We start from the raw sequence: 19650 nt of genomic DNA, 5'->3' as shown, positions 1-19650 counted from the left end.
TAAACATCAATGTTCATTATAAATTATAACAGTCATCAAATGCTTTATACTGTAGTGTTTTTATTTTTTATAGTTGCTTTTATAGTGTCATAAGTTAATATTGACATCTAGTGTAAAGTCGGTTAATGACCTTGTAAAAAAATAAGAACTCCTAGATGGCGTTAGCTGTTCTTCGCTTTGAATTTTAAGCAATTTACTGGAATCAGGTTGTTTTTCTCTCCTTCTCTCTCTCTGACTAACGTGATTTTTCTGTCTGTGCTTTGTGATTCGTCACGTGTGGCGTACAATGACAACGGACAGACAGATCAAAAAATCACGTTAGTCAGAGACAGAGAGAGGGAGAGAGAGAGAGAAAAACAACCTGATTCCAGTAAATTGTTTAAAATTCAAAGCGAAGAACAGCTAGCGCCATCTAGGAATTCTTATTTTTTTACAAGGTCATTAACCGACTTTACACTAGATGTCGCGATCAGTACAGTTTCATACAATATTAAATTATTACACTATAAAAGTAATCATAAAAACGCTATAATACTAACATGTTTAACTAAAAATATTTATGAAAGTAATTGAAAGACTTAATTTTAGATTTTCTTACATATATATTTTAAAATAATTTTTTTAGGCATACCTGTGATATTTCAAGAAGAACTAGAAGAAAAACCCGACCCGGGCACTAAAGCTCCGGTAATCTTAAAAGACGAGAAACCTCCGTTGGCACCACCCGAGTACAGCAAAAGTGGCTCAGTAAAACTCGAAGACTCTGAACCATATCAACCACCGCCGCCTTTCACCAGAACCCAAGAAAATGGTAGACAACCCAGGCCAAAACCCACCCCGACATACAGAAAACCACCCCCGTACGTTCCTCCTTAACAATTACATTTTACGTTTTTCAGTAATTCTGACTGTCAGTGAGCTAACTTTTAAAATAACTAACAAAACAATAATTTGAATTTAAAACAAAAAAAAAACGCAAAAACATGGTTGTAATCCAGGAATTTGGATAAGAGGCATCAAAGAAAATTCTCTTAGGAGAGCCTGAAGTTTTAAAATTTGAAATATCACTTAAGTAGGTTAGATTTTTCTAAAAGTGGTTCTCAATACTACAAGTTCGGTTTAAACCCTATTGTATATATTTGCAGCTAAATTGTATTTAACGTAGTATACAGGGTATAAGGGTGGCGAGGTACAACTCAACCATATTGGGAAAGATCAGAGCTATCGGTTTACAAAAATTGACAAAAAGTGTTAAACAAAACTGTCCGATAGTTCCTAACTCTCTAGGTAGTCCGTAGCTACAACTATGCTATTAAAAACTTTTGCTTCAATAATTCTACTAAAATTTTAAATTATTTTGCAATAAAATGTCAAATTAGGGCAAGGGAAAAGTCTATTGATAAAAACATTTATAAATTTGTTCGGCTCAACCGAATATAATATCTTAGTCCCGTTTAATAAAAGAAGGTTTGGTAGTTAATAATCACTACGTCATACTCATTTCTTCGGTCATCACTAGAGGGCGTTATTTCAAAAACCTTCTCTTTTTCTCTGGAAATTTAAGGAAATACAGTATGGAATGGAAAAATTGAATAAATTCGCAATCAAAAATACTCTTAAAACTCCCTTTTTTCCAAAGCATTTTTTAGACAATCGCTAAAAGGAGTAGATATTAGAAGGAGTAGTTCATTCTTGCCACTGGATCACTCTGGATATCTGGATTTATTCGTGCTAGACTTATTATTCACGGGGAAAACAAAAAAAAATAAACCCCATTAACACTATGGGAAAAACATTGACAGAATTTATTGTATCGTAATTTGCATTGAAGTTGAAATTAAATTAAAGGCACAAGATCAAATGTCAATGGCAATCTGAAGAGTACAATATACAGGGGCACTTCAGATGGACGAGTATCATAGCTTCTTCTTCTTCTTTACAGTAATCTTTACAAATGTTTTTAATAGTGTAATTTAGTCCAAGAAATATTTTTAGAATTATCGGCACTTTTAGGTGATGGTGCCCGAGAATGATGTTAGAAGATAAAGTCTAATATCTTAAAAGCTAGTCAAAATATTCTCGTAAAATAAAAAGCGTAATATTCAGTAGAATATTCTTTTAAATAGTTTCTTATAGTATAATTTAGTCCAAGAAATATTTTTAGAATTATCGGCATTTCTAGATGATAGTGACCAATAATGATGTTTGATCTTCAAGGTGAACACTCACTTTAAAGTTCAAGATCTCAAAAACTAGTGAACATATTCTTACAAAATAAAAATAATAATATTTAAGAGAATATTCTTTAGAAATGTTTCTTATAGTGTAATTTACTCCAAGAAATATTTTCCGAATTATCGGCACTTTTAGGTGATAGTTCCTAAGACCGATGTATCATCTCGCAAGTTAAGCCCTTGCTTTAAAGTAAAATATCTCAAAAACTAGTAAAAATATTCCCATACAGCAACAAGCATAATAATTAGGAGAATATTCTTTACAAATGTTTGTTATGATGTAATTTAGGCCAAGTATTATTTTCAGAATTACCGTCACCTTTAAGTGATAGTGCTTAAGAATTATGTTTGATTTCCAAGGTGAGCACTCTTTTTAAAGTCCAATATCTTAAAATCTAATAAAAATATTCTCATGAAACAAAAAGCGTAATATTTGAAAGAATATTCTTTACAATTGTTTTTTATAGTGTCATTTGGTCCAAGAAATATTTTTAGAATTATCGGCCTTTCTAGGTGATAGTGCCCAAGAATGATGCTTGATCTCCAAGGTGAGCACTCACTTTAAAGTCCTATATTTTAAAGACTAGTGGAAATATTTTCATGAAATAAAAAGCATAATATTCAGAAGAATATTTTTTATTAATCTCTTGTATAGTGTGATTGGGTCCAAGAAATATTTTCAGAATTATAGGCACTTTTAGGTGATAGTGACCAAGAATAATGTTTTGCTCTTCAAGGTGACCACTCACCTTAAAGTCAAATATCTCAAAGACTAGTGGGCATATTCATATGAACAAAAAAAAATCTCATATGCAAGATGTAGCAACAGTTCGTTTCATCTTTCGTTCGAGTTTCATCCCATGTCTTCCATAAGGTTGTTCATTGTTCTATTGTGCTTTACAACACAATTCTAGGATTTAGGACAGGGAAACATATGAAGCCACGCTTCTCGCTTTGTCACTTTCAGATCATAACACACCACTAGCCAGGGGAATAAAGTACATTGCTGATCATACAAGCATTCAAAGCTCCAGATAGCTACAATCATTACACAATTAATAGTTAAAATTAGAACCGTAGCATTGTGGTAGTGTTAAGTGTTTAATTTTTAATATTTTCATTAATAAGAAAATCTATTATTTTGTTTATTTCTTTGGATGATGGATTGTTTAGTAAAAATTTCATGTTTATTGGTTCTCTTGTTTGTTTCATTAATTTATTACATAAAATTTTCGTTGGATGATTTCGTATAAAACAATTAAACAATAGATGATTATATAGATGCTTTTATGTCAAACAAAGATTGGTTTTCATTCTGCACTTTAGTGTTATTTGTTTTCTTGATTTGTATCATAAATCATAAAATCGTGGTATTTTTTGAGGTATTAGTTGAATCTCGGCTTAATAGCCTCCTTCTCCTCCCTGAGGCTATCCTTGAAATAAGTTTATCCATTTTTGCTATAAATTTAGCTAGCTGAAGTCGACTGCCTTGTTTGAAATTAACTTAATTAATATCTTGTCCTGTTCTTCCTTTTGCTGCCAACCCATCCGCATATCATTTTCTGCTATACATACTTGGTTGTGATTCCGACATATGCCTGCTATAGCCTGAAGAGCGCTCACTGAGTATAAAAATTGCCAATTCTGCGTCATATACTCTTCTTGTTGCTAACAAATAGGTATTTGTCCCTTTAGTTCTGTATATATATACCCCCAGTCTTCTGTATATACTTGTGTTAGACTCCTTGCAATATATGTCAACATGAGAGATCTTCTGAATTCACCGAGGCCTCAGTAAAAATTATGTTATATCCCAGTAATTATATTATTACAATGTAGTTAAACAGTTTATTGCTGTCAATGTTTTTTGCCAAGGTAGTATTTGGGAATGGGATTTTTTTTGTAACAACGATGTCTTGAGTCTCTAAACATGTTCTCATGAGAATAAGCATGTTATCAAACTGTTGAAGTATATATCCGGAGTTGGTTTTCTTCTCCTGTATGACATGTCTTCATTGTACATTTGGTAAAAATTTAATGGTTACTTTTTTACTTGGTTGTCATCCAATGCAATGAATTTAGCAGCTAATCAAATTCGTCGAATTTCCAGATGCATTTTTTCCATTTTTTGCTTGGTACTGGATGTTATTTACTTTATTCAAATTGGCCTTAAATGCTTTAGAAATTCCTAAAATCCCGAAATCTAGATGTGTAAAGACAATGCCCTTATATTTTGCTGATAATGTTTTTGTGGTCTGTCACCCATTAAACTCTAGTCACTGAGTTGATAAAAATTGTATCCTTTTATGCCTTTCCTATAATGTTATTGTTATGCATCTTCCACCTGAGTTGGCTATCAAAAGTTATTGTCAAATATTTTTATTCCTAAGCCCACTCTACCTCTTCATTAATATATTTGATAAGTGCATGCAGGTTTTTAATGAAAATTTTTAATACATAATTATTTATCTATTTCACCACTCTGGTAAACTTTAATTTTATTTTTTTGAATATCAACTGCCATGTTAGGTGTTTCAATAAATAGGGTTAAGTCATCGGCGTATTGTAAAAGTTTTACATCCTCTGAAGTAAGGTCTTTAAGAGAGCTCATATAGATATTAAATAATAAGGGTCTTAGTAGTGATCCCTGTAATAATCCTTTGCTCGTGTATCTAGGTATATGGTGCATAAATCTAGTTATGCTACTTTTTAACCTCATTTAATACAGGTTACTTATTGAAATTGGGACAAGCACATTATCGTATGGCGCCGATATATCTAAGAATATTGCAATCCCTTTAAGTCCGTTGGCAAAGGGTTTGTAAATTTCTGTAGATAAGTCACGGGATTCTATAGTATGGTCTAATCTTACGTGGATAATAGATTCCAGTACCTTTTAAGAATGGAGATAAAGCTATAGGTCGATAACTCAAGTAATCCGCTGGGTTTTTACCCTGATTTACTTGTACCACTTTTCTGGTATTTATGTTTTTCCAATAATGATATCGTTGAATAGGTAACCCAATGTATCTTTATGCGCTCCTACGAGTATCGTATCGTGTAGGGTCAATCGTCGTGATCGATTGTGATAATTAGCCTAACGATTAACCCTACACACGAAACCATGTAAATGGGGTTAAATGGGGTCGTATTTAGGGGTCCTATAAGACTGCTGTAGTTAATATAAGAGAGAGAAGAAGTTCTATTTTGTAAGACGGGAATAATTTTGAACATTTTATACAGCTTACGTTCGCTGTATGTTTGACAAATTTTCTATAGTTTTATTAAAATATTAAACGTGTGTTAAATTTTATGTTATATATGATTAGGACCAGTCTAAGCCTGAATAAAATTTAAGGCGTCTGGCCTAGGCACAGGATATAAGTCCGTAGTAATAAGAAATAACTGTTAGAACAATACATGCAATGTGTTGCTTCCAATCTCCTCATTTGATATATTTTACTGAACGTCGCCCAACTATATTTCATTTTGAACTTTCGTCTCGCAGTCGATATTTCTAAGAGTTCAAATGTATGTACTTAAACGAGACCAGTTCATCAAATTCGGTTAACCGAAACTAAAGTTAGAAATTTTTATCCATTATTTTCCATCCCCTCCTGTCTATAGTGAATTGTAGTGAAATTATCGATGCATTTTTTTCTTGTTCATAACTAGTAGGCCACCTAGTGACAGCGTTAAGAACTTGAGCATTAGGGTAAGGTGGGGCAAGTTGACGAGCTTAAGGTAAAAAAATAAAATAAAAATTAAACTACATATAATTTTAAAGTTTTCAAAAGTATAATAGAATCGTAGGACATTAACTTGATTTTTCATAAAATAATCATAAATTAAAAAACAAATAATTACTAAAAAAATTAAAAATTTTCAAACTTGTTGCAATTTCGTCATCTTATCCCACCATTGTATGGTTCCTCGCAGCTGGGACAAAAAATATCAGATTTTTTTTGGGCCTCCTTAATAGGTTTTTTTCCAGTCTTTTTAAAAACAGTTCTTTTTGCTTTTTCTTCACACTTTCTTTTCTTAGCCTGAACTTTATCATTTTTTTCTCGTTCTTTCTCTTCAAGGTCTTCTTTATTGAGAGTAGAAGTCAATATCGACGCCTTTTGCTTCTTTCTCTTCGTTTACAGGATGGGTCGATTTATTTTAGACAAAGGCCTAATCTCAACAAAAGTAATTTGCTGATTGTGTTTCAAATTTTGAAGACCCGATGGACCTGCGACAGCCAAATCTTCCTGCACCACGAGCTCCTTTTTATTCTCTTCATCATCATCATTTTGAAGTCCAACAACGCTAGGAATTTTTTGCAAACCGGATAAACTAGCTGATTCTGAAAATATTTTAGCTTTATTCTTTAGCTTGTTTTTTATGTTGATGAGTGGTTCATCATCACTAGACACTCCTTCTGCGGTGACATGTCTGCGCTCACTAACTGAAGCTGGTGTGAAGTCGGCGTCACTAAAAACGTCCGGATCAAAGGGTTCGATTCCACATTTAGCGAAGCTTTTAACTGCAATTCCTAAATTTGCTGCTTTTATATAGGCTTCTCCAAACAGCTGTCCTACGTCTTTGTCTGTAATAGTTCTACCGGGATTATCCACCAAAAAATTGTCGCAGGCACTTTGTTGGAACGATAGATAAACCTGATTCGTCTGCATTATATATTCGATCAGGCGTAAAATTGTGTTTTATTTTAAGTTTCCGATTCAAATAAAAAAATCTCATCACTTCAACTCAATTAAATCCTATTAGACGTCCGATGGACGTAGACTCAGGAATCCTTAAGCTGATTTTGCGCCTATTCATGAAAGAAATTAACCAGTCTTCACCAGCCAGCTTTAGAGTTTTGTTGAACTGATGACGGAAATATTGTTTCTTTGAGCAAACTCGTAGGCAAGTTTTCGGCATTGCAAAGAGGTAATACCAAATGCTCTAATGTTAAAATCATTGATATAGTCAGTTAGTTCAATTTCTTGTGCTTCTGTAAAAGTACGTTTAAATCTGCCGCCGCTTTCTGGTAACATTTCGCTTTCCCTATTCTTCTTAACATAACGCCGCAATGTTGGTTCAGGCACTTCGTAAACAACGCCTGCTCTAATAACTGCCATATTTTAATTTTCGACGGCATAAATCGCAGCAATCACACTATCTTCTAACCACGAACGGCGTTCACTTTTTCTCTTATAGTTACGCACCATCTGTAAAAAAAATATTTGAAGAAGAACTCTTTGGGGCAAGATGACGAGTACGTCAACTTGCCCCCAAGAGAATTTATAACAGAATTGTTATAAATGAAACAAACAATAAATAAAATTACTTTGTCTACTTACATTGTTAATCTATTGGATCCTAGCAACAAAATGAACATCAGTTAGGCAAAGTTTTGACCACACTTTTTGCACATAAACTTACTTTACTGTACGGCAATATTATAACGACTAACTAGTAAACAGAATTTGAAGCATAAATTCGAATGTAGTGAGTTAAGCGCCACCTATCTTTTTTAGGTATTACTAGGTCTCGACCAGACATCACAGGGTTTAATATACTGCAGATTTTTGCTTATGATTTCCATCAAAATCAAATTCGTCACCTTACCCTACTTTCAGTAATTTGTATGCAATTTGGATATGGTACCTAGCCACCCTTATTCAAACACCCTGTATATATTTTATTATTATTTAATACATTTACAAAGAATTTTTTTGTCAAAATATTTTTTTTAAGAAATGTAAAAAAGGAAACGATTTCTTAGTTTCATACACAAAATATTACTTTGTCGTATGATGATTAGTAATATTTGTTGCGATATTACGGGACTAGGACCGACCATTATAATACTAGAGGTATATTTTAAATTTATTAACGGATTTTGACCAATGTGACATATTGCTAAAGCCAATTAATTATTTAGTGCTTAGACTTTCAACTCGGGGTTGCTTTAAGTACTTTTGCCTAAAAGAAATAATAATAGGGTTAATTATACTGATGTGTCTCAAATTGTTTTAACTATTAAGGTAATTTGAATTATCAAGAAAACACTGAGTTATTATTATTAGCTTTATGGTTATACAATTTAAATGTGATATGTGTCGTAAGACATGTTCAAAAACTTCTTGTATTAGGCAAGGTACATCGTATATATATATTTGATTGAAACAATCATAAAATGGAAATAATTTATACATATCAACAGACACCTAATATTATACGGGATGATTAATGACATTTATTACATTTGACGTATATGGAACACTACACATATTTTTTTAAAATATTTTGTTATTATGATAACAGACTGAATCTAAACTATTTCAAAAAGCAGCAACATATTTAATTTATAATTTATTTATTTATTTCTCTTCCAACGAGCAATTGCCCAATTTACAACTAACCTACACTACACATTGCACAAAAATCATAATAATACTTTAAAAATAGATAGGGTACAATTTGACTTAAATATTTTCACATCACAGAATAAATTCACAGAAGGCTTTCAACAGTCTTAAAAATTCTATTCTATTCTATTGTAAAACAATTCAACTGATCCGAGTATTCATTGGCAAGCTTGCCTGCCCTGGTAACAAAGGAATTATTTCCATAATTGGTTCGGTTGGATGGAATATGGAATAAGGGTGTCTGATGGGTCTGCCTATAAGGAACATGTAGACCAATTTTACCGAGTATATCTGGTCGGCAAGATCCAGAATGGAGAATGTCATAGAAGAGTGACAGGTCACGATGCTTACGACGGGTTTGGAGAGTACGGATATTAAGTTCAGACTCAAACTTGTGGCTAGATAATATGAAGTGGAACGTTGCTTTTGAAAGCAATGTTTCTTAAAAATTTGTGCTGAACCTGTTCAATCATCTGAATGTAACTGCTATAATGAGGTGACCAATACATGAACCATACTTTAGGTGAGAACGAACTAGTACACAGTAAAGAAGCTTAATGGAAGCAATGTCCATTAAGCTTCTCTACTGAAAATCTCTGGTGCACCTCTTAATTAAATCCAGCATTTGCATTCAGTTGTTGTGACATAAAGAGACAAATTTAATGGGGAGTCCAAAGTTATACCAAGGTCTATTACACTAGATAACACTCCCAGAGGAGTGCCATTAAGAGTATTAATATGATTAAGCTCAAGTATGCGATGACATTTACTGGTATTCAAGACCATATTATTAGCGGTACACCAACCAGCAAGCCTATTTAAGTCAAGATGAAGTTCGAGGCAATCATCCAAATTTGAGACTCTACGGTAAACCTTAAGGTCATCCGCAAATATCAGATAGTAGCTATTCATGAATCAATTTTCAATATCATTGATGAAGATGTTAAAAAGCAACGGCCCCAGGTGGGATCCTTGGGGAACACCAGATGGAGTCTGTACTTCATTTGATTTAAAATTGCACAGTTTAACAATCTGCCTTTGGTTAGATAAGTAGCTTTTGAGCCACATATATAGGGGACCGGTAAGGCCGTACCAGCTTAGCTTGCTTAACAAAATTGCATGATTGACGCAGTCAAAAGCTTTACTTCACTAGATGTACATGACAACCCTCCTCAAAAGACTGGATAACAAACTCAGTGAAAGTGAGAACATTTAGTTCAGTAGACCGCCCTGACATAAAACCAAATTGCCTGTCATTAATTACAACTCCTGTATGTAATTAATGACAGACAATGATGACGCACCAAAAAGCTATAAACAATCCTGTCAAAAAAGCTTTGAGGTAGAAGTAAGGATACTTATTGGTCTATAATTCTTGACCTGAGTACTGTCACCAGACTTTAAGATGGGCGTCACAAAGCTTGATTTCCAAAATTCAGTAAAAACACCTGTCTTTAGGGATAAATTGAATAATATAAACAGGTCTTGAGATAATAAAGCTGCGATGCTTTAAGAATATAGGAGGCAACCCATCGGGGCCAGGTCCCTTACAAGCATCCAATGTACTCAGCTCAAAATGAATATCAGAGATTGTTATGGCTTAACTTAGAAACATTCAAATTATTTGTAACTTGATTTACAGATACTGAATCGTTCCAGTTAGGAGGTGCATTGCTATACTTTTTAAAAAAATACTTAGAGAACAGATTGACTATATCAATACCAGAAGAGCATTTAACGTTGTCGTAAAATATCTCTTACTGCACTGTTGCCTTTTTTATTGTTTACAAATTTCCAAAAATTCGCAGATTATTCCTAAGAAATTGCTCTGTAAGAAACACATATTCAATATAGCAGTGTTTTGTTTTAAATTTTACATCTTGACCATAGAACCGAAAAAGCACGATAATCATCATCCAATAGTGAGTTCAAAAATCTCATGTGTGCCCTCTTTTTTGCAACTATTAATTCTTTCAACTCTGATAAAACCAATATGGAAATTTTTTAGCGAAATATTTCGTTAAAGGAACAAAGCAGTCAATACTTAAATACATAATTTCATAGAATACGTTTAACATATCGTTCAGAGCTAAATTCGTTAACAGTGTATTCCAGTGAAACTGCGATAGGAAATCCAAAATGGCATCCCAGTCGACCGAATGAACGTAGAACCACAGCCAGTCAGTTCACTTCAATTTCCGTTAAGTTAAGACCGCACTCCATACAACGGTACACTGGAGGGTGATGATTGTCTGTTGGAAGCAATGCAAAATTTATCATGGAAACAACTACATCTGAGGAAGGCGTCAATACCAAGACCAGAATTGAGCCAGTATCGTTTGAAGGGGAACAGCAGTTGATCTGAACTCCTTATCCAACCAACGGCAGTGAGGTAGATTAAAATCACTCACAAATAACAATTGACAATGAGAGAGTTCGTCCATCAGTTCCTCCAAATCGTTTAGAAAAATAGCGAACTTGGTACAGTGGCTTCTGGATAAAGTAATGGAAGGGAAAATTATTAATGGAATGCTTTATATAAAAAAAAACCACATATCGATTAGAATTCGTCGTCGTATTTAGTTTGTTCAACCGCAAATAAATGCATTTCACCTTTGCGTAAAGAAAAACAGAAACGGTATCGTTCTTACCTACTCGCTTGGTCCATCGTACACCGCCGTATTTGTAGATTGTATTCGACAGACAACGGTGTAGCGTGTGTTTAAAATTTTGTTTGATTTATTCTCAAAGATTGTGTAAAAGTAATGATGAGGAGAAGGACCCTGTCTAATAGTCGCTTTTTGGCTACTCTCCTTAGTCTCCTTAAGCAGGCGACCAGTCCTCCTAGTAAAGAAAAGCAGGCCTTTCCAGTTAAGATCCTTTACTTCCAGTAAGGGGGAACCCATAGTTTCTCTCATAATCCTAGCTCATCTTTTGCATCTTATAAAATGACAAGCAGTTTCCTCCATGCTACAGCTAGGGCATAGCGGACTGAGCACCACGCCTAAGATATACAGATGTTATATGAGTTTACAGTAACTTGTTAGGACTGTAGTCAGATCTGCTATAATCGCTCTGTACTGAGACAGTAGGAACGCTATCCTAGCCTGGATTTGATAGCAGCTCTTTTGTCTTACGGCAACCACAGTTCCTACTCCAATATTTTCTAGTCTTTTCCCATACCCAGTTGTCCAGGATATGGAAAATCTCTACTTAGTCTACTTAGTCCTAAGGTGTGGCTCAGTGCTGATCAGTAGAAGAGATAACTGGCTTAGCTTTATATTATACAGGATCAGTAAAAATAATAGCATATCCTCCAGACATAAGTTTTTCTTAAATGGACAAGAATCTTTATATTACTAAAAGAAACTCTAGAATAATACGATACCTTTAACTTAACCGGCTCACTACACTGATGAACTATGATGATAAGGGATTTATTATTGTAATTGTAGAATATTTTCGTACTATTCGTTTCGGTTCCTACGACCATTCACTGGTCTACGAGATCTTAAACGATATAAGAAGAGGTGCCATTAAATTTACATAAAATAGTTTTATTTAAATTTTTCGAACCATTTATTCTAATCTTATGTATAATTTTATTTCATTAGGAGAACTTAAGTCATGAACAATCTGGGTCTCCGTAGTAACAGACATTTTAGAACAATTTATGTTTCGTTTTCCATATACGTCTAACGTTCCATCGGTCACCAACCAACCTATATTTATTTGACAACTATAATTTAAACATCGCAGTTCCGAGTTGACATAGTCATTTTAGATATTATAGATAAGCCAAAGGATCCCTATCATGTATACATATACCGTGCTTACTTAAATATATTTTTTTATTTGTAATACTTTTGTAACTAATGCTATATCCTTAAACGATAATATAGAAACCTATTAGGCTAGACCAAAATGTCTTTTGTGCTTGCAGCAGTTTTTGTACTTGTAAACTAACTACGACTTAATAGGTACTTATTTCGTTTTGTAATTATAGACTGATTAATCATTTTTTTAAATCATATCCTGACAAGGAGCATATCAAGTGTTATATGAATGTCATATGAATTCAAAATAATTACCATTGTTTCTCTAATGAAGTTATTTGTGTGCCATGTCGACTTAAAAGCAAAATTATTAAAAATGTGTATTTCACAATGGTGCAGCTTTTGAATAAAATTGTATAATATAACAGGTTGTTAAGGTATTTATCCTATTTTATTACGCTAAATAATCCTTACTTGTATAGTAGTTAGAAGCTAGTATATACTAAATTATACTGGATTAATATAGCTGTTAGTTTTGTAGACATTTATATAATGATAATATGCAAATTGTACTTTTAAAATAAGTATTACATGAAAACGAGTTAGCTAGAACTTGTTCAACAAATAATCAGGAATCAATTCTGTAACTATCACCGTAAATTTTGTATTAATCCATTGTTTCGGTAAATAAAGTGTATTAAATAAAATTGTATGTGTTGTAAGTACATAATGCCCAAATTTCGTCAGTCTGCTGTGCGTCTGTGCTGTAGGAGACGATGGTTGTCTGATGCACGTCGTCAGTCTTCTATGCGTCTGTGATAAAGAAGACGATAGTTGTCTGATGCACGTCGTCAGTCTACTGTGTGTCTGTGCTGTAAGAGAAGATGGTTGTCTGATGCACGTCGTCAGGCCACTGTGTGTCTGTGCTGTAAGAGACGATGGTTGTCTGATGCACCTCGTCAGTCCACTGTGTGTCTGTGCTGTAAGAAACGATGGTTGTCTGATGCACGTCGTCAGTCTACTGTGTGTCTGTGCTGTAAGAGACGATAGTTGTCTGATGCACGTCGTCAGTCCACTGTGTGTCTGTGCTGTAAGAGACGATGGTTGTCTGATGCACCTCGTCAGTCCACTGTGTGTCTGTGCTGTAAGAAACGATGGTTGTCTGATGCACGTCGTCAGTCTACTGTGTGTCTGTGCTGTAAGAGACGATAGTTGTCTGATGCACGTCGTCAGTCCACTGTGTGTCTGTGCTGTAAGAGACGATGGTTGTCTGATGCACCTCGTCAGTCCACTGTGTGTCTGTGCTGTAAGAAACGATGGTTGTCTGATGCACGTCGTCAGTCTTCTATGCGTCTGTGATAAAGAAGACGATAGTTGTCTGATGCACGTCGTCAGTCTACTGTGTGTCTGTGCTGTAAGAGAAGATGGTTGTCTGATGCACGTCGTCAGGCCACTGTGTGTCTGTGCTGTAAGAGACGATGGTTGTCTGATGCACCTCGTCAGTCCACTGTGTGTCTGTGCTGTAAGAAACGATGGTTGTCTGATGCACGTCGTCAGTCTACTGTGTGTCTGTGCTGTAAGAGACGATAGTTGTCTGATGCACGTCGTCAGTCCACTGTGTGTCTGTGCTGTAAGAGACGATGGTTGTCTGATGCACCTCGTCAGTCCACTGTGTGTCTGTGCTGTAAGAAACGATGGTTGTCTGATGCACGTCGTCAGTCTACTGTGTGTCTGTGCTGTAAGAGACGATAGTTGTCTGATGCACGTCGTCAGTCCACTGTGTGTCTGTGCTGTAAGAGACGATGGTTGTCTGATGCACCTCGTCAGTCCACTGTGTGTCTGTGCTGTAAGAAACGATGGTTGTCTGATGCACGTCGTCAGTCTACTGTGTGTCTGTGCTGTAAGAGACGATAGTTGTCTGATGCACGTCGTCAGTCCACTGTGTGTCTGTGCTGTAAGAGACGATGGTTGTCTGATGCACCTCGTCAGTCCACTGTGTGTCTGTGCTGTAAGAAACGATGGTTGTCTGATGCACGTCGTCAGTCTTCTATGCGTCTGTGATAAAGAAGACGATAGTTGTCTGATGCACGTCGTCAGTCTACTGTGTGTCTGTGCTGTAAGAGAAGATGGTTGTCTGATGCACGTCGTCAGGCCACTGTGTGTCTGTGCTGTAAGAGACGATGGTTGTCTGATGCACCTCGTCAGTCCACTGTGTGTCTGTGCTGTAAGAAACGATGGTTGTCTGATGCACGTCGTCAGTCTACTGTGTGTCTGTGCTGTAAGAGACGATAGTTGTCTGATGCACGTCGTCAGTCCACTGTGTGTCTGTGCTGTAAGAGACGATGGTTGTCTGATGCACCTCGTCAGTCCACTGTGTGTCTGTGCTGTAAGAAACGATGGTTGTCTGATGCACGTCGTCAGTCTACTGTGTGTCTGTGCTGTAAGAGACGATAGTTGTCTGATGCACGTCGTCAGTCCACTGTGTGTCTGTGCTGTAAGAGACGATGGTTGTCTGATGCACCTCGTCAGTCCACTGTGTGTCTGTGCTGTAAGAAACGATGGTTGTCTGATGCACGTCGTCAGTCTACTGTGTGTCTGTGCTGTAAGAGACGATAGTTGTCTGATGCACGTCGTCAGTCCACTGTGTGTCTGTGCTGTAAGAGACGATGGTTGTCTGATGCACCTCGTCAGTCCACTGTGTGTCTGTGCTGTAAGAAACGATGGTTGTCTGATGCACGTCGTCAGTCTACTGTGTGTCTGTGCCAAAGAAGATGATGGTTGTCTGATGCACGTCGTCAGTCTACTGTGTGTCTGTGCTGTAAGAGACGATAGTTGTCTGATGCACGTCGTCAGTCCACTGTGTGTCTGTGCTGTAAGAGACGATGGTTGTCTGATGCACCTCGTCAGTCCACTGTGTGTCTGTGCTGTAAGAAACGATGGTTGTCTGATGAACGTCGTCAGTCTACTGTGTGTCTGTGCTGTAAGAGACAATAGTTGTCTGATGCACGTCGTAAATCTACTGTGTGTCTCTGCTGTAAAAGACGATGTTTGTCTGATGCACGTCGTCAGTCTTCTATGTGTCTGTGATAAAGAAGACGATGGTTGTCTGATGCACTTCGCCAGTGTACTGTGTGTTTGTGCCTGAGAATACGATGGTTTTCTGATGCACTTCTTCAGTCTACTGTATGTCTATGCCAAAGAAGACGATGGTTGTCTGATGCACGTCGTCAGTCTACTGTGTGTCTGTGCTGTAAGAGAAGATGGTTGTTTGATGCACGTCGTCAGGCCACTGTGTGTCTGTGCCTAAGGAGACGATGGTTGTCTGATGCACGTCGTCAGTCTACTGTGTGTCTGTGCCTAAAGAGACGATGGTTTTCTGATGCACTTCTTCAGTCTACTGTGTGTCTATGCCAAAGAAGACGATGGTTGTCTGATGCACGTCGTCAGTCTACTGTGTGTCTATGCCAAAGAAGACGATGGTTGTCTGATGCACGTCGTCAGTCTACTGTGTGTCTGTGATAAAGAAGACGATGGTTGTCTGATGCACTTAGTCAGTCTACTGTATGTTTGTGCCTGAGAATACGATGGTTGTCTGATGCACGTCGTCAGTTTATTGTGTGTCTGTGCCTAAGAACACGATGATTGTCTTATGCACTTTGTCAGTCTACTGTGTGTCTGTGCCGAAGAAGACGATGGTTGTCCGATGCACGTCGTCAGTCTACTGTGTGTCTGTGCTGTAAGAGACGATGTTTGTCTGATGCACGTCGTCAGTCTTCTATGTGTCTGTGATAAAGAAGACGATGGTTGTCTGATGCACTTCGTCAGTGTACTGTGTGTTTGTGCCTGAGAATACGATGGTTGTCTGATGCACGTCGTCAGTTTATTGTGTGTCTGTGCCTAAGAACACGATGATTGTCTTATGCACTTTGTCAGTCTACTGTGTGTCTGTGCCAAAGAAGACGATGGTTGTCCGATGCACGTCGTCAGTCTTCTGTGTGTCCGTGCCTAAGAACACGATGGTTGTCTGATGCACGTCGTCAGTCTACTGTGGGTCTGTGCCTAAAAAGACGATGGTTGTCTGATGCACTTCGTCAGTCTACTGTGTGTCTGTGCCTAAGAATGCGATGGTTGTCTGATGCACGTCGTCAGTTTATTGTGTGTCTGTGCCTAAGAACACGATGATTGTCTTATGCACTTTGTCAGTCTACTGTGTGTCTGTGCCCAAGGAGATGATGGTTTTCTGATACACATCATCAGTTTACTGTAATGTATTTGTGCGTATAGAGATAAAGGCTGTCTCAACTATGTTGTCAGCCGTCAATTATTGTTGGGCATCTTGTACTGTCACCGACGCTTTAGTACAAAAATTGGATCTTTCAATTTGGTACATCAAATTTGCATATCGCAACACAATTTTGAATCCAATTGGATTTAGAACATGTTTTGATGCTCGGAATATGCCTGGACTATGGATAACGAGAACTACTGTCTAATACCTGCACCCAGATAGCATGGTGGCACGAAATGATATAATCATTAATTGGTATTTGGGTAAAGTAGTCTCTAGTCACCAAAGAGATTGAAATAGGTTTTCTCATTTGTTCTTTTTGACTTGTCGCTTGGCCTTCCATAAAAGCACTGGATAATCTCCGGCTCAAATAGTCATTCATATTTAGGGATGCATTTCTATTCAAGATGCCTGCCATCGGATGTGGGACACATATGATCTCAATGCCAAGGACCAAAAGGAAAACAACGAGGTTGGTCTGGCTTTATGACCCTAAGAGACCGAAGAGTCTGTCACCGAAATTTCAAACATTGTGGAATGGGCTTAGAAAGCCCTGGAACCATCAACCATGTTATTTACAAAATATAAAAGCCGCCGAGAGATAAAGCTCGAGTGATCCACTGTAAGCGACTGTCTTTTTATGATCCATTTTTATTATATAGGAAACCATGAAGACGCTGAGCTGGGGTAAATCCAACCAGAGTCAAATTTGAGAATCAGTGATTTCATGGCCCATGATTTTGATGGCCGAAAGAGTCGGCATGGTGTGACCTGGGAACGGCAGCAAGATCTGTTTATTGCTCGAGCTGAGTATACTCTGGCACATTGTGTGACTAAGGATTTACAAATATCGAGGGGAATAGATGTGGTTTTCCTTAGAAAGTTCGGAAAAATCCAAGAGCTGCATCGGTCTAACCCCAGAGTCGGGCAAACACTCAAGATAATCGATGAAGACCGGTAGAAACATTTACCACTTGATTAACAAAGTGGCGTCACATCAGAAACCAGCCTATAAGGACTTAGACTAGGACGCTTTGTGTATTCTAAAGGAGGAGTTGCTTGCCGAGGAGCTGAGAAGTCAAGCAACGTCCAAATTCGCATGCGGACTCAATAACTTGGACTGGAGGATGATTCACAAAATGTTAAATGTGGCCTTCAGATTTCAGGAGTCCAAATACTGTCGTGCTATTCTACTCCTCAAAGCCATTCCCTGGAGAAAAGCGTGCATTGTTATATTTACCAGAGATGTTGCAAGGGGGGAATCTTATGCCGATATCCACCTTTAGGATCATTTCGATATTTTTTATATAAATTGTAATAAATATATATTTTTAAAAAAATTTGCGAAAATAAAAATGTCATTAGTAGATATTTTTGTACTATTAGGCGAAATTTAAAAAAATAAAAGTCAAAGACATTAAGTAATAACAGTATTTATTAATAATGTGTGTTATTGTATTATTGGTTTATTTTATTCTTACAATAAATTCATGCTTAAATATTTTGTATATATGTGTTATTTTATTTACAATAATATTTTAGGCGTTAATTATTAAAATTGTAATTGACATTAATAACATAACTGCATATTTAAAGTCTTCAACAATAATAAAAACTGGTTTTCTCTCAACACTATACATATTATCGCTACGTAATCTGCTTGATTTATTTATTTACAATTATTATATTGTTTTTAAGTTTCTACAATTTATTTAGAATTAGCCTACACTTCTTTAATAATGGTTAAACAAATTATATAACTTTAAAACACAACAATCTTATTTTGATAACAGCTAGTAGAATAATTATTAAAGGAAATGTACTGTCACTATAAAGGATTCATGAAAAATTTCTTTTAAAGCAATAAATTGTTTAATTAATTTATAAAGTGACACTCTGGTTTACTAAAACTAAGTATGTTTAGGAGTGTGACTCTTTACATTCAAAATTTAAGCACTATATTAACATATGTGATAAAAGTTTTACTAATTAATTAGACCTAATATCATTTTATTTACAAAACTATGTTAATAAAATTGTAAAAATCTCTTATTTTAGTAGACTGAATATTATTTTAAATAATCATTAATCATAATTAAAGTATTTTCAAAATGAAGAGGCCAGACCTAAAGAAATGTTTGCCACGAAATTGAACCTCGACGCAGTGTCGAATTCTATTTTTACGATTTCTAGCTACAGTTGTAATTAATTTTTTGAAGAATATTCCAAAATAGATGCATTCCAAATATTTAATAAAAAATACCTTCATTTCCTTGCCTTTGTTGCAAAATGAGTACATGACTGGATCTATAAAGATAAACCTTGTAATACTGTGGTGTCATTAAAAATTTTAAAACATAAATTAAGGTATCTAGCTGGCCATCTCGTCTTCATCATTAATACATATGACGCTACCTATAAGTCAAACTTCAAAATACTGGAAAGAATGTGACAAAATACTAAACACAAAGAAAGAAAGCTAGCACAGAGTTAAATGATAAAAGTATAAGTTTGTAAGGATACTGTAGAGTTTTTTTGGTTGGTGTAATAATATAATATTGTAGGAAAGCAGTACTGATCGCGACATCTAGTGCGAAGTGGTTAATGACCCTATAAAAAATTAAAAACTCCTAGATGGCGTTATTTGTTCTTCGTTTTAAATTTTTAAGCAATTTACTAAAATCAGGTTGTGTTTGAAACTCCCTCTTTCTCTCTCTCTGATTAAAGTGAGTTTTCTATCTGTCTGTCCTTTGTCATTGGTCACGTACGCCATGCTTCAGGATCAACTATTTACGTATTGGCATTTTCGACGATTGTCACCCGTTATATACAGTGTGATAAGGATAATCTATAGGATGTCTATCATGGAGATCTCGGCAGCTATAGGAGATACGAGGTTGATTAAATTAGAGAAAAGTTGCGCATTTTAGAGC

At 36.0% G+C, this 19650-nt stretch overlaps 1 protein-coding gene across 4 annotated transcripts in view; it reads left to right on the top strand.

Annotated features, from left to right (window-relative positions):
- Positions 1-13136, top strand: part of LOC126744358 (dystroglycan 1) — a 252399-nt gene extending 239263 nt beyond the window's left edge. For 3 of the 4 annotated variants that reach the window (XM_050451734.1, XM_050451735.1, XM_050451733.1), the window contains one exon: positions 626-13136. In XM_050451734.1, the coding sequence (XP_050307691.1) occupies positions 626-876 (251 nt within the window). In that variant the 3' untranslated portion in view covers positions 877-13136. The remainder of the gene's footprint in view (positions 1-625) is intronic. The other variant, XM_050451736.1, reaches the window with a different exon arrangement.
- Positions 13137-19650: the final 6514 nt, after the last annotated feature.

The sequence above is a fragment of the Anthonomus grandis genome, chromosome 14, assembly GCF_022605725.1.
Source record: "Anthonomus grandis grandis chromosome 14, icAntGran1.3, whole genome shotgun sequence".
NCBI classification, from domain to species: domain Eukaryota; kingdom Metazoa; phylum Arthropoda; class Insecta; order Coleoptera; family Curculionidae; genus Anthonomus; species Anthonomus grandis.
The sequence above is the reverse complement of the archived record's forward strand: the minus strand, read 5'-3'. Positions and strand labels throughout refer to the sequence as shown.